The sequence below is a fragment of the Trichomycterus rosablanca genome, chromosome 1, assembly GCF_030014385.1.
Source record: "Trichomycterus rosablanca isolate fTriRos1 chromosome 1, fTriRos1.hap1, whole genome shotgun sequence".
NCBI classification, from domain to species: domain Eukaryota; kingdom Metazoa; phylum Chordata; class Actinopteri; order Siluriformes; family Trichomycteridae; genus Trichomycterus; species Trichomycterus rosablanca.
This window is the reverse complement of record NC_085988.1, coordinates 82472048-82484359: the sequence shown is the minus strand read 5'-3', so window position 1 is coordinate 82484359 and position 12312 is coordinate 82472048. Positions and strand designations below refer to the sequence as shown.

Sequence of the window (12312 nt, the reverse complement as noted above, 5' to 3'; positions counted from 1 at the left end):
CTGTGTCTCCTGGGTGGCGAAATGACCGGACTAAAGTGGGTGGGGTCTTCAAGCGCTGTGCAAGGACCCTGGTTTGCAGATAGAGGAAAGAAGGGGTCCACTAGGACTGCGCATGTGTCAGAGGGCACATGAGCAGCAATGTACCCTCCTTGAACATCAGGAATCCGCAGCAGCGGAAGACAAATTGACTACACTAAGTTGGCAGAAAAATTTAGAAAATTACCAATTTACCATAGTCAGTTTGTCTTCCGCTGCTGGGGATTCCTCCGGGTGCTCTGGTTTCCTCCCTCAGTACAAAGACGTGCAAGTGAGGTGAATTGGAGACACTAAATTGTCCATGACTGTGTTCGATTTAAAAAACTTGAACTGATGAATCTTGTGTAAGCAGTACCTACCGTTCCTGTCATGAATGTAACCAAAGTGTAAAACATGACATTAAAATCCTAATAAAATAAAAAATGTAATGTGGATCAGGCTAGACGGCCTTTTCTAAAGCTCTGGGACTGCAGCAAACCACAGTGAGAGCCATTTAAGGACACGAGAGTCCACCTCAAATTGAACCCCATTGAGATGATATCAGCACTGTAAGCCGTACTGATATTTACCTGGAGATTCTCTATATGCACCCAACATATGTCTGTTTTTTTGTTTAATTACTTACATACTTATAAATACCTACGTACCTGGTGACTGTGAGCTTGTTGCCCTTCACGTCCATGGTGGCTTGTTTCTTTCCTGGTTCCTTCGATTCTTGCACGTTAAACACTGTGACTGTGGGCTCATTCGCAAACTGGCCTGTTTTACACCGGAACACATACACATGCATTAAAAATAATAAGTAGACTCAACACACTTTCAGAAGATCAAAGGCACCTTATATACACTATATGACCAAAACGCCTGACCATGACCTTTTTAGACATCCCATTGTACAAACAAACATGTATTAAATAGAGTGACCTCCGAGTGAACTTTTCAGCTAGAACAACAGCCCCTCTTCTGAGAAGGCTTTTCACGGGACTTTGAAGTAGTATGTCTGTGGGAATTTGTGTCCATTTATTCATTACAAAAGAGCATTTGTATCACTTGGCAGTGATGATTAAAAAAAGCCGCCTTTATTTGATGTTCCGGTTCATTCCAGACCTGTTGAGTGGGGCTGAGATCGGGACTCTGTGTCTTTATAGAGGTTGTTTTGTACACAGGGGCACAAAGGGCCTTCCCTAAACTCTTGCTGCAAAGTTGGAAGCATATAATTTCCTATATAGAATTGTTTTATTAAACCTGTTAGCAACTGTTGTGGGGCGGGGCACGGTGGCTCGGTGGGTAGCACTTTTGCACAGCAATAAGGTCCTGGGTTCGATCCCCAGGTGGGGCGGTCCGGGTCCTTTCTGTGTGGGTTTCCTCCGGGAGCTCCGGTTTCCTCCCACAGTCCAAAGACATGCAAGTGAGGTGAATTTGAGACACTAAATTGCCCTGTAGGTGAATGTGTGTATGTGTGTGTCTGCACTGCAATGGACTGGCGCCCCGTCCAGGGTGTTACTGTGTGCCTTGCGCCCATTGAGAAGCTGGGATTGTCTCCAGCAAACCCGCTGCGCCACCTGAGCGCCCCTAAAACTACTACATTTATAAATTGTGCTTTTTACTGTCTGTCTAAAAGAAAGGACGTTTTTTAAAACTGTACACGTACCGATGAGGCCGTGGACCTGAGACGAGTACTGGTTATCATTGGGTGTGTAGAAACCCAGGTAGTCCACGTTTACTGGATGCTTCTTCCATACGCGATGCAGCAGCACCATGACTGAGAATTCATCATCGATCGTTACTGTCAGTTTACTCTCCTTCTGGATCTCAATCTTCACCCTGACGTTCAAAGGAAATGCAAAAATGTCTTAATATTTTCAGATATTTTTAGTGCCTCTGAGATGTTGACTTGCACTGAATGCTATCGTACTGTAATGATAGATCTCACGTCAGATGAGATATTTATTTATTTATTTCCCCCCCTTTTGCACTGAGTCTAGTTGTGGTCAGGTGGAACTTATTTTCGCCTTAGCTTCTTTTCACCTGCCAGCGGTGGGGTCTCGCAGCATCCAGTAACACATGCAGGCACCTCGACCGGTCAGCAGAGGTCGCACTTATACCAGTGATAAGGAAACCTGTTCAGCCAACTATTTGTGTGTCTGTGTAGGCACCTGGCTGGCTGATAGCAAAGCTGAGACTGGAAATCAAGAGCTTGAGATCTTAATACTGATGTGCTAGAGTGTTTTACTGTTGCACCACCCTAGCGCCCTGATTTTTTTAGTAGTAATTGAAGACGAGTGCTCAGGTAAGTCACCCAAGTGAAAGCCTGCAGTCATATTTGTCCAGTGTAGGTTTCGTGTATGACCATAATTGGTATAGGGAATTGGACTTGACTAAATTGGGAGCAAAGAAGGGGAGAATGTTGATAGTCCTGGGAACCTGGTGTCAATCCTTGTCTCCAGTCTGTATGGAGTTTTGTATATTTCATTTTCGGCATTTAGCAGATGCTTTTATCCAAAGCGACTTACAGTACTTACAGTACTGTAACAGTATATCGTCTAAGCAATTGAGGGTTAAGGGCCTTGCTTAAGGGCCCAACAGGGGCAATCTGGCAGTGGTGGGGTTTAAACCAGCAACCTTTTTTATGCATTTTCTCCCCCATTTCTCCCCCAGTCTTCTGCTGCTGAGGGATACCCAATTGCATCCATGAGAGCACGTCGCTGCTCACGCCTCTTCTGACACGTGTACAGCGCTCCTCTTCTCGCCCCTGCACTCTGCCCAGGCGTCTCTTTTGCCAATCAGGGTCCTTATGCAGCGTATGAAGATCCCACCCACCCACACATAGTCCGGTCATCCCACCCTAGCAGATATGGTGGCCAATTATGCCCGCCAGATGGCGCCCAACCAATTGGTGGCAACGCCAAGTTTTGAACCGAGGAGTTCAGAATATCGGCGCTGGTGTGCTAGCGGAAGATCCCGTTGTGCCACCTTGGCACCAAACCAGCAACCTTTTGATAACTAGTCCAGTACCTGAACCACTAGGCTATAACTGCCGTGTCTTTACAAAACATGCAGAAGGTGGACTGGCTTTTCTAAGTCGCCCCAAGATGTGAGTATTGCCCTGCATTGGACTGGCTTCCGATCAAGGGTGCATTTCCACCTTGCCCAGTGCTTTCCCATCTATGACCAGGATGTACCAAAGGTTAAAAGGTTTTGATATGTTCTGTACTGTGGTTGCAGTACCTGTTAAACGTGAGCTGAGCTGTGGCTCCCCAGGAGAACGTGTGATTGTTCTTTCCCTCCATCAGGTTGATTCTGTTGGTGCCCACCACCACTTTCAGTCCAACCTCTTTGGCAAGGATGGAGATGGTGCCAAAGTACGTGTTCAGTTTGTTGTTCTTCATCTTCTTGGCACTCACCAGTTGGCCGTTGATCGCGATCCCTGTTTATACACAAAGGTGGAGATTAACAGCAATGGACACCTGGTGCACTTAAAGCTGACTGTCTGAGAAGGTTAGAGGTGGTACCTTTTACAGGGTCAGATACCAGGTTGAGGATGTGTCCTGGCTTGGAGTCGATGTTGAAACAGACATCCATGTTGTTTTTTGGAAGGTGCACGATGAAGTGAGGGTCGTTTTCCACTGCAATACAGTAAACACAAAGCACAAGTGCTTCAGATCGACGGTTCAGTTAGAAAGAACATCGACAGGGTCTGAGTGGTTCTCGAAAAACCAATCAGGTCGAAATCAGACCTGGTCAGGGTTGTAATAAGTCTGAGACACCCTGAAAACACCCTTGGCAGGGCACGAATCCATTACAGAGCAACACACCCTTACACAGTCACTTACTCATTCATTCACTTCTAGGAACAAGTCATGGGGAGAACCACGCCAGGTTCTTGGGAGCATTGCTCCAAACATCTTCGGCATTTAGCAGACGCTCTTATCCAAAGCAACTTATAGAAGTGTTTCCACAGTAAGCATTTCCTTACTTTAGTTTAACTAGACAACAGTCAAAGCATACAAATGTGCTAAAACCCTTTTAGAATAAAGTTTTTTTTAAAATAAGATGCTATATAAGGGCCGCTCAGGTGGCACAGCGGTAAAACACGCTAGCACACCAGAGCTGGGATTTTGAACACATCGTTTTACATGGTGGGAAAGCCAGACCAGGGTTAGTCATAACTGATGCAATTACGCCTTCTGCTGGCTGACTGATGGCGCCTATGTAAAGTCTGGGAATAATGCATTGACCAGGGTGTGGCTCTCCGTGCACAAGGCTGATCCGCATATAAACTCGCCTCATGCAGGTGAAAAGATGCAGTTGGTACTGCACACGTGTCGGAGGGGGCGTGTGCCAGTTGCGTCGCTTCTCAGTCAGCAGTGGAGGATCATATCGGTACAGAGGAAGCGTATTGCAATCAGGGTGATTGGATACGACTAGATTAGGGGAGAAGATTGCTATAGGAGGTTAGTAAGTGCATGTTTTTGCTCAGCCTAAGTGTGTAGTAAAGAGGCACAGTATCCACTCTACAGCAATCAGTTGCAGAACCAAGCTTTATAAATACATTATACATCCACAGGGGCACCGTTGCTGTAAAGTTGGAAGCGTATAATTTCCTTTATATACATAGTTGAGTCAAATTATCATGACCACCAGCTTAAACAGCAGCTAGATGGGCTTGGAGTGACTCCATAAGGTCCTGGTAGGTTCTCACAGGTATCTGGAGCCATGCTGACTGCAGTGCATCCCACAGCTGCTGAAGCGGGCGTGGAGGATTCCTAGAGCAAACAAGACGATCGTGGTGGTCCCATCGGCCTCAGTCGGGTTCAGGTCTTGGGATTAGGGGGCCAGGGTAGTACTTGGAAGTCTTGGTCATGCTCTTCCAACCAATGTTGGACATGTCGCATTGTCTTGCTGAAAGATCCCATCCGCCCCAGGAAAGACATTTCTACCCATGACAGTAATGAGGGATATATATGGCAGACAGCCTATCGCACACCTTATATACCCACCAAGCCAGCTCATGAAACGTGATTTTCTTCATGAGCTACATGCTGTCGAAAGTGAAAGTAGAAAGCGGTCATAATAATGTGACTCGACTGTGTAATAAATTACATCTGTTTGCAATTGTTGTGGCTGAAACACATAAACTAAAAAATAAGAAGTGGCGTCCCAATACTTTTGTCCGTTTAGTGTACTCGCTCGCCTGCCCTCACACGCACCACATCCTGCAAAACTTACCATATAGAAGCACTTTGTAGTTCTACAATTACTGACTGTAGTCCATCTGTTTCTCTGCATACTTTTTAACCTGCTTTCACCCTGTTCTTCAATGGCCAGGACCCCCCACAGGATCACCACAGAGCAGGTATTATTTAGGTGGTGGATCATTCTCAGCACTGCAGTGACACTGACATGGTGGTGGTGTGTTAGTGTGTGTTGTGTGTGTTACAACCATCACTGCTTGGAAAGAAGCTGGAGGAAGCTGGAGCTGACCGTCACCTCACCGCGTGGACGATTGACTACCTCTCCAACAGACCACAGAACGTGAGGCTTCAGGACTGTGTGTCCAACGTAGTGGTTAGCAGTACAGGGGCACCACAAGGTACTGTCCTCTCTCCATTTCTTTTTTCAGTATACACCTCAGACTTTCGACATAACACACAGGACTGTTTCCTGCAAAAGTTCTCGGACGACACAGCCATTGTTGGATGTTTATCTGACGGGAACAAACCGGAATACAGGAGTATCATCAAGGACTTTGTTTTCTGGTGTGAACTGAATGTGCTTCACATTAACACCAGTAAAACTAAAGAACAGGTGATCGACTTCAGAAAAAAGTTTCATCACACCACACCTGTGAGCATCCAGGGTTTGGACATTGAGATGGTGAAGGAGTACAAATACCTGGGTGTTCACCTCAATAACAAACTGGACTGGTCTAGCAACTCGGATGCCCTATATAGAAAAGGCCAAAGTCGCCTCCACCTACTGAGGAGACTGAGGTCCTTTGGAGTGTGCCGACCACTGCTAAATCCTTTTATGACACTGTGGTAGCATCAGCCATCTTCTACGGAGTGGTGTGCTGGGGTGGTGCAATCTCGGAGAGAGACAGAAAAAGACTGAACAAGCTGATCAAGAAAGCGAGCTCTGTCTTGAACTGTCCTCTCGAACCTGTAGAGGAGGTGGGAGAAAGGAGGATGATAGCCAAGCTGTCATCCACCCTGGACATCACCACACATCCACTACATGAGTCTGTAGGGGTCCTATCAAGCTCCTTCAGTACCAGACTTCTCCACCCCCTGTGTAAGAAGGAGCGCTACCGCAGGTCCTTCATTCCAGCAGCCATCAGGGCTTACAACAATAATAATATATAATATTTCACTCATACCTAATCTTACATGTTCATGTTCATGGCAGAATAAGAGGTGCAATACAGTATGTAACTTATTTTACAATAAGTGCAATACTTAATATACAGTATTTTGCATATCTGAATGTATATACTATTTTTTTTTAGATATTTTTAGAGTAAATTACTACACACTATGTGTGCAATATTTTAACTTTGTTGTATTTCTTTCTGTTTTTTCCTGTCTTCATACTGCTGTAACAAGTTAATTTCCCTAAGGGGATCAATAAAGTATTATCTTATCTTATCTTGTGCTGGTATGAGTGGATCAGACACAGCAGTGCTGCTGGAGTTTTCAAACACCTCACTGTCACTGCTGGACTGAGAATCGTCCACCAACCAAAAACATCCAGCCAACAGCGCCCCATGGGCAGCGTCCTGTGACCTCTCTAGACGACTCTCAAGACCTTCATCAGTGGTCACAGGACATTGCCCACAGGGTGCTGTTGGCTGGATGATTTTGGTTGGTGGACGATTCTCAGTCCAACAGGGCCCACTGAAAGCAGGGTGAAAGCAGGTTGAAAAGTATGTAGAGAAACAGATGGACTACTGTCAGTAATTGTAGAACTACAAAGTGCTTCTATAAGTTTTTCAGGATGAACTTAAGTTCATATGCGTGTAAAGGCAAAAGTGAACTTACCCACAGTGATTACTTCATGATTCAGATCTCTCACAACTTGGTATGGGCCTTCTGTGGCAGTGGGCACTGCCCATGGGGGTTGGAATGGCGGATTACTGCTCACAAACTGCACAGGTTGAGTAGGAGGAACTGCAGAGAGATGCAGGTAACCAGAGAAGAAAAAATCTGAAATCTTACAAAACCAGTGACAGAAATAAATATAAAATACATGAAATTAATAATTTCAGGAACTGTAAGTGCTTGGGTGGGGCAGCAGTAAAGTAAGCTAGCCCAATTGTGATTTCAAATGTGAATCCAGTGGTGCTATCAGCCACTCGGGCATCTGCACGTTGACATGATTGGCTAATGTCCAGGGAAAAGTGAGCTGAAACAGCCTGATCATTGGGGGGGTGCACTTATCAGAGTGCTGTCAGAATCAACTAATTCATCGTCTGAAGGGGTCGTCACAAACAAAGATTAGGTGCAAGACCAAAGTGCTTTGTTTGCTTTATCTGTCATTATTGAGTACAGTTATCATGCAGCATGTTGCACCGACATCTGTGACCATCATATTATACGACCTCAGCGGTCAGACACATCAGGTTTATGTGGCTGCACTGTTTCGTTTCACTGTGATGTGTCTGTTTTTTTTTTTTAGGACCACAGATGATTCATTACTGCTGTTTATGCTGCCATACTCTTGTTTTTAGTTGTAAATTGCAGAATATCCTACAGACCTGAAAGATTATGGCAGTAAAAAAGCACTTGTTTGTCTGGCAAAGCACAGAGCCATTCAACATTTTGGCGCCAGCACCAAGCTGGTGGAAAAGTGTCATGTGAAGCCCTATTATTAGTAGTACTGTTACTACAATTATTATTATATTACTATTATTATAATTAATAGTAGTAGTATTAAAAGAAGTAGGAGTAGTAGTGATAGTAGTAGTTGAAGTAGTAATAGAAGTAATAGCAGTAATTGTAATAGTAGTAGTAGGACTACTAGCAGTACTAGTAAAAGTAGTAGTAGTGATAGTAGTAGGAGTGGTAGTAATAGCAGTAGTAATTGTAATAGTAGTAGGTGTAGAAGAAGTAGTAGTACTGGTAGAAGTAGTAGTAGAAGTAGTACTGGTAGAAGTAGTAGTAGGAGCAGGAGTAGTAGTAATACTAGCACCTATAGCAGTAGTAATAGGAGGCATAGTGTGAGTAGTAGTAATAGCAGTAGTAACTGTAATAGTAGTAGGTGTAGAAGAAGTAGCAGTAGAAGAAGTACTGGTAGAAGTAGTAGTAGGAGCAGGAGTAGTAGTAATACTAGCACCTATGGCAGTAGTAGTAGTACTAGCTGGAATAGTAAAAGTAGGAGTAGCAGCAGTAGTAATAGCAGGCACAGGGTGAGTAGTAGTAATAGCAGTAGTAATTGTAATAGTAGTAGTAGTGATAGTAGTAGTAGAAGTAGCAGTGACAGTAGAAGTAATTGTAATAGTACTAGCAGTAGTAGGAGGGTGAGTAGAAGTAGAGGTAGCAGGAGTAGCAGCAATAGTAGCAGAAGTAAAAGTAGTAGTAGTATTAGTAGTAGTATTAGTAGTAGTAAAAGTAGTGGTACTAGTGGCAGCAGCAGCAGTAGTAGTAGTAGTATCAGAAGTAAAAGTAGTAGTAGCAGGAGTAAAAGTAGTAGTAGTACCAGGAGTAATAGTAGAAGCAGTAGCAGTAGAAGTAGTAGCAGAAGAAGTAGTAATAGTAGTAGTAAAAGTAGTAGTAGTATTAGCAGCAGCAGTAGTAGTAGTAGTAGTAGTAGTAATAGTAGTAGTAAAAGTAGTATTAGCAGCAGTAGTAGTAGTAGTATTAGCAGTAGTAGTAGTAGTAGCAGTAGTAGTAATAATAGTAGTAAAAGTAGTATTAGCAGCAGTAGTAGTAGTATTAGCAGTAGTAGTAGTAGTAGCAGTAGTAGTAATAGTAGTAGTAAACGTAGTAGTAGCAGGTGTAGTAGTAGTAGTATCAGAAGTAAAAGTAGTAGTAGCAGGTGTAGTAGTAGTAGTATCAGAAGTAAAAGTAGTAGTAGCAGGTGTAGTAGTAGTAGCAGGAGTAAAAGTAGTAGTAGCAGTAGTAGTAATAGTAGTAGTAAAAGTAGTAGTAGCAGCAGCAGCAGTAGTAGTAGTAGAATTAGTAGTATTAGTAGTAGTAATATTAGTAGTAAAAGTAGTAGTAGTAGCAGCAGCAGCAGCAGTAGTAGTAGTATCAAAAGTAAAAGTAGTAGTAGAAGAAGTAGTAGTAGTAGCAGTAGTAGTAATAGTAGTAGTAGCAGTAGTAGTAGTATCAGAAGTAGTAGTAGAAGTAGTAATAATAGTAGTATTACGTGCTACATGGCAGCATCCCTGCTTTGGGTCCTTGGGCGAGTCGGCCAGCAGTCTCTCGGGTCCGTCCTCACTCTCCACTATTAAAGAGGTGAGAGGAGTGACGAACTGATGCTCCACTGCCAGTCTGAGAATTCGGGAGGTGATCTTTCTCTTCTTTGATGCAGAAGGAGCCAGAGCCCTACAGCCAACGTTCACACAGAGAGGAAACATCAGGCCTGATTATAACTTAATCTTATTAATCACTGGATATCAAAACCTTCATTAGAAACCTTACAGTTAAAAGTGAAGACAGTCGACAACTGCATCCCACCCAAGCTTTTTCTACCATGTATCAGCAGACATTATACAAGAACCAGCAAAAACAGATCTGGCATAAATTAACAGCTGAACACAAGTGCTAGCGGCTACAGTCAAGCAAGCTTTACATCACCATGGGCTGAAATGATGTTGTGAAAAAAGAGGCAACTTAAAGCTTTTGTTACTGATTTTCTTATGGGATCTACTGGGACCATGGCAATATGAAACTTACTTGACTGTGGACAGCACCAATCTTCCAATAATTTGTGTATGTAAACTTTTAGCACTAAGCAATTTGTCAGATTGAACCAAAACTGATTATTTTTATGTCCAATAATCATTCACAAACACAAGACGTATTAGGGTTATGTGAAGAAAAATGGGGCGACACGGTGGCACAGTGTGTATCGCTGTTGCCTCACAGCAAGAAGGGCCTGGGTTCGACTCCCCGGTCGGACAGCCAGGGTCCCTTCTGTGTAGAGTTTGCATTTTCTGTCCAAAGCAGCCAGGTTAATTAGAGCTAATGGAAATTGCCCTGTGTGTGTCTGCACTGTGATGGACTGGTGACTTGTCCAAGATCTTTCCTGCCTTTCACCCAATAAATCAGACCCACTGCAACCCTGACCAGGATAAAGTAGGTAGTAAAACCGACAGTGAATGAATGAATAAATAAAAAATAATACTTTTTAAAGTAATTACTCTTTAAAATCCTTGTTGATGTCTTACCGTTCTGCCAGCAGTTGATTGACGGTTATGTAGGCCCACATCTGACGAGCGAAGCCAGAAAACGAGTGCTGTTGTTGGCTGAGCAGAGTGTCCAGTTCCTGAAGGTCTGCCTCGCTCTCGAGGGTCAGGTCCATGGTGGCCTGAAGGGACAGTACAGTACAATTCACATCTACAAGATACTAATATTGGGACAGTGGAAGCTAAGTTTGTAGAGCTTTGGGCTATCAATCAGAAGGTTCTGGAAGTGAATCCTGTCTCTGGCCCCTGAAAAAGGCCCATAATGCTCTCAGCTCCAAGGGTGCCATACAATAGCTGGGATATGCAGGATAAAGAATTTACATTACATTTACATTACATTTACATTACATTTACATTACATTTACATTATCAGCATTTAGCAGACGCTTTTATCCAAAGCGACTTACAGTACTGTAACAGTATACTGTCTAAGCAATCGAGGGTTATGGGCCTTGCTCAAGGGCCCCAGCAGTGGTAACCTGGCAGTAGTGGGGCTTGAACCAGCGACCTTTCGATTACTAGTCCAGTGCCTTACCCAGTAGGCTACAACTGCCCAATTTCATTGTACTGTACACATCTGGATGTATAAATGACAATACAAGGTCAGTAAAACATTTTGCTTCCCCACATTAAGCTGCTAGTTAATTAAACAGACCTAGTAAGTCTGTCAAGCATAAACAGTGTATGCACATGTATTATATGTAAATAATTTCTATCTTCCACTTCTGGTTAGATGCTACTGCATTTCACTGGCTCTGTTCTTGTACTCTGCATAATAACAATAAAGTTGAATGTTATCGTCCGCTCAGGTGGCGCAGTGGTAAAGTACGCTAGCGCACCAGAGTTGTGGTTTCGAATACATCGTATCGAATCTCAGCTCTGCCTTCCAACTGGGCTGGGCGGCTGCATGAACAACGATTGGCTGTTGTTCAGGGTTAGAGGGTAAGAAAGTCGGATCATAGGTCCTCATAACTGGTGCGACTGCGGCCCCTGCTGGCTGACTGATGACGCCTGCACAGGGCTGAGGAATAATGCTGATGGGGGTGTGGCCCTCCGTACACAGTGCCCGTCAAGTGTATGAACTCGACTCGTGCAGGTGAAAAATGCAGTCTGTACTGACTGTACGTGCCGGAGGGGGCGCATGTCAGTTGAGAGGCGTCCTCAGTCAGCGGTGAAGGGTCGAATCAGTATAGAGGACGCAATCAGGGGAATTGGACTCGACTAGATTAGGGGAGAAAAATTTATAGGGGAATAAATTTATAATTTGTAAATAAAAAAAGTTGAATGTAATCAAATCTAATCTAATCTAATCTAATCTAAGAACTTACAGCGGAGGCGGTGATGAAGCTTTGCAGCGGGGACGAGCTGTCGGACTTCAGTTTGCCAGCGACGACCAGCTCCGAGCCCTTGAAGAGCGTATCGAACTGATTCTGAGTCACGTCCGTTACCGAGTCTTCAGGGAACTGAATGGTGATCTTTCTCAGAAGAGGTGAAGACACTTGGCTGTAGAAAGTCTGCGGAGAGACGACCAGTAAATTACCACCCAAATTAACACAAAATTACCACAAACCTAGGATGCTCTACATGGCTTCTATTGTCAAGTTTATTTGTATAACAATATTTCTTTTTACAATAGACATTGTCTTAAAGCAACTTTACAGAATCCAGGACCAACAGACCAAACACCCCTGTTGAGCCAGCCAAGGGAAAGGCAAGGCAAAACTCCCCTAAAATTACAAGAAGAAGCCTTGAGATTTACACAAATCATACACACACAACATTAATTTAATCTGTAACTGAATGCCAAGCACCCAAAGAGAATTCAAAACCAGGACATGTAAATGTGTGCTTGTATTTTGGACTAT

At 43.8% G+C, this 12312-nt stretch overlaps 1 protein-coding gene across 1 annotated transcript in view; it reads right to left on the bottom strand.

Moving 5' to 3' along the window:
• Positions 1-12312, bottom strand: part of itih2 (inter-alpha-trypsin inhibitor heavy chain 2) — a 29721-nt gene that overhangs the window by 682 nt on the left and 16727 nt on the right. The window contains exons 12-19 of the mRNA XM_062996731.1: positions 11776-11961; positions 10430-10569; positions 9406-9584; positions 7077-7205; positions 3549-3662; positions 3265-3463; positions 1688-1860; positions 684-795 (exon numbers count right to left, since the gene is read on the bottom strand). Coding sequence (XP_062852801.1) covers positions 684-795; positions 1688-1860; positions 3265-3463; positions 3549-3662; positions 7077-7205; positions 9406-9584; positions 10430-10569; positions 11776-11961 — 1232 coding nt within the window. The remainder of the gene's footprint in view (positions 1-683; positions 796-1687; positions 1861-3264; positions 3464-3548; positions 3663-7076; positions 7206-9405; positions 9585-10429; positions 10570-11775; positions 11962-12312) is intronic.